The sequence below is a fragment of the Chiloscyllium plagiosum genome, unplaced genomic scaffold (genome assembly GCF_004010195.1).
Source record: "Chiloscyllium plagiosum isolate BGI_BamShark_2017 unplaced genomic scaffold, ASM401019v2 scaf_10521, whole genome shotgun sequence".
NCBI lineage: Eukaryota > Metazoa > Chordata > Chondrichthyes > Orectolobiformes > Hemiscylliidae > Chiloscyllium > Chiloscyllium plagiosum.
Window position 1 is genome coordinate 1,667 of NW_025212984.1, and position 946 is coordinate 2,612.

The 946-nt window shown below is 56.9% G+C and overlaps 1 protein-coding gene across 1 annotated transcript in view; it reads right to left on the reverse strand.

Moving 5' to 3' along the window:
- Nucleotides 1-405: 405 nt before the first annotated feature.
- LOC122547519 (phosphatidylinositol 4,5-bisphosphate 3-kinase catalytic subunit gamma isoform-like) overlaps nucleotides 406-946 on the reverse strand; it is a gene marked incomplete at its 3' end in the record, with an annotated part of 9,938 nt that continues 9,397 nt past the window's right edge. The window contains exon 3 of the mRNA XM_043686134.1: nucleotides 406-631. Coding sequence (XP_043542069.1) covers nucleotides 406-631 — 226 coding nt within the window. The remainder of the gene's footprint in view (nucleotides 632-946) is intronic.

Sequence of the window (946 nt, forward strand, 5' to 3'; positions counted from 1 at the left end):
GCTCAGAATATTGGGGTGGAGAGATCTCTGGGCACCCCCTTGGACGGGCATGTGGCCCATCAAAACGATTACTCTGAGGCCTGTTCCACTGCAAGTGAATGGACAAAAAGGGACAATCCTGAGCCTTTCCCACTAGGCCTCACTGGACTGGGGGTAAACCCCTCGCCCCTCTCTTCCCCTCCCCTTCCACTGTACTCAACCCATCTGACCTACTCACACTCTCCAGCAATGCCTCCCTCAACATGTCACCCCCGCCCACGTCTCAGAGCAACCCCACATTGCCTCTCGCCTGTGACCCCCCTCCCACTGCCCCTCTTTCTCAGGCTAATGGCACGAACACAAGGAAACAAACTACAGCCATCACATGGCCGGCTGATCTCTGACCTTTCTGAAACAGCGACTCACCATTGGGCGGGAGGTCACTCTTCTCCGGAATGATCTTCTTGATCTCCGTGGCAACCTGGCTGAGGGCCTCGACCAACTGGACCTGTTTTTGGAACCCCTCGATGACTGCCCGCCCACAGCCCATCAGGTAGGCCTCAAGAACCAGTGCAAACCGGTCACAGAAATATGGGGAAGATGTGACCTCACTGCGGAGGTACCAGAAGAAGAAATGGCCAATTCTCTTACTCTGGGGAAAAGAAGGGGATTGAAAAGTCACGGGACAACCGACACACGGTCACACAATCCCAACAATTCAGAACGGCACGGCACAGAGTAACAAGGAGATGGGGTCACGACACAAACCATTGACCGCGTCAGTGCTGGGGGAGTGCCGCACAGTCAGAGGGTCAGTGCTGAGGGAGTGCCGCACTGTCAGAGGGTCAGTGCTGAGGGAGTGCCGCACTGTCAGAGTGTCAGTGCTGAGGGAGTGCCGCGCTGTTGGAGGGTCAGTGCTGAGGGAGTGCCGCACTGTCAGAGGGTCAGTGCTGAGGGAGTGCCACAC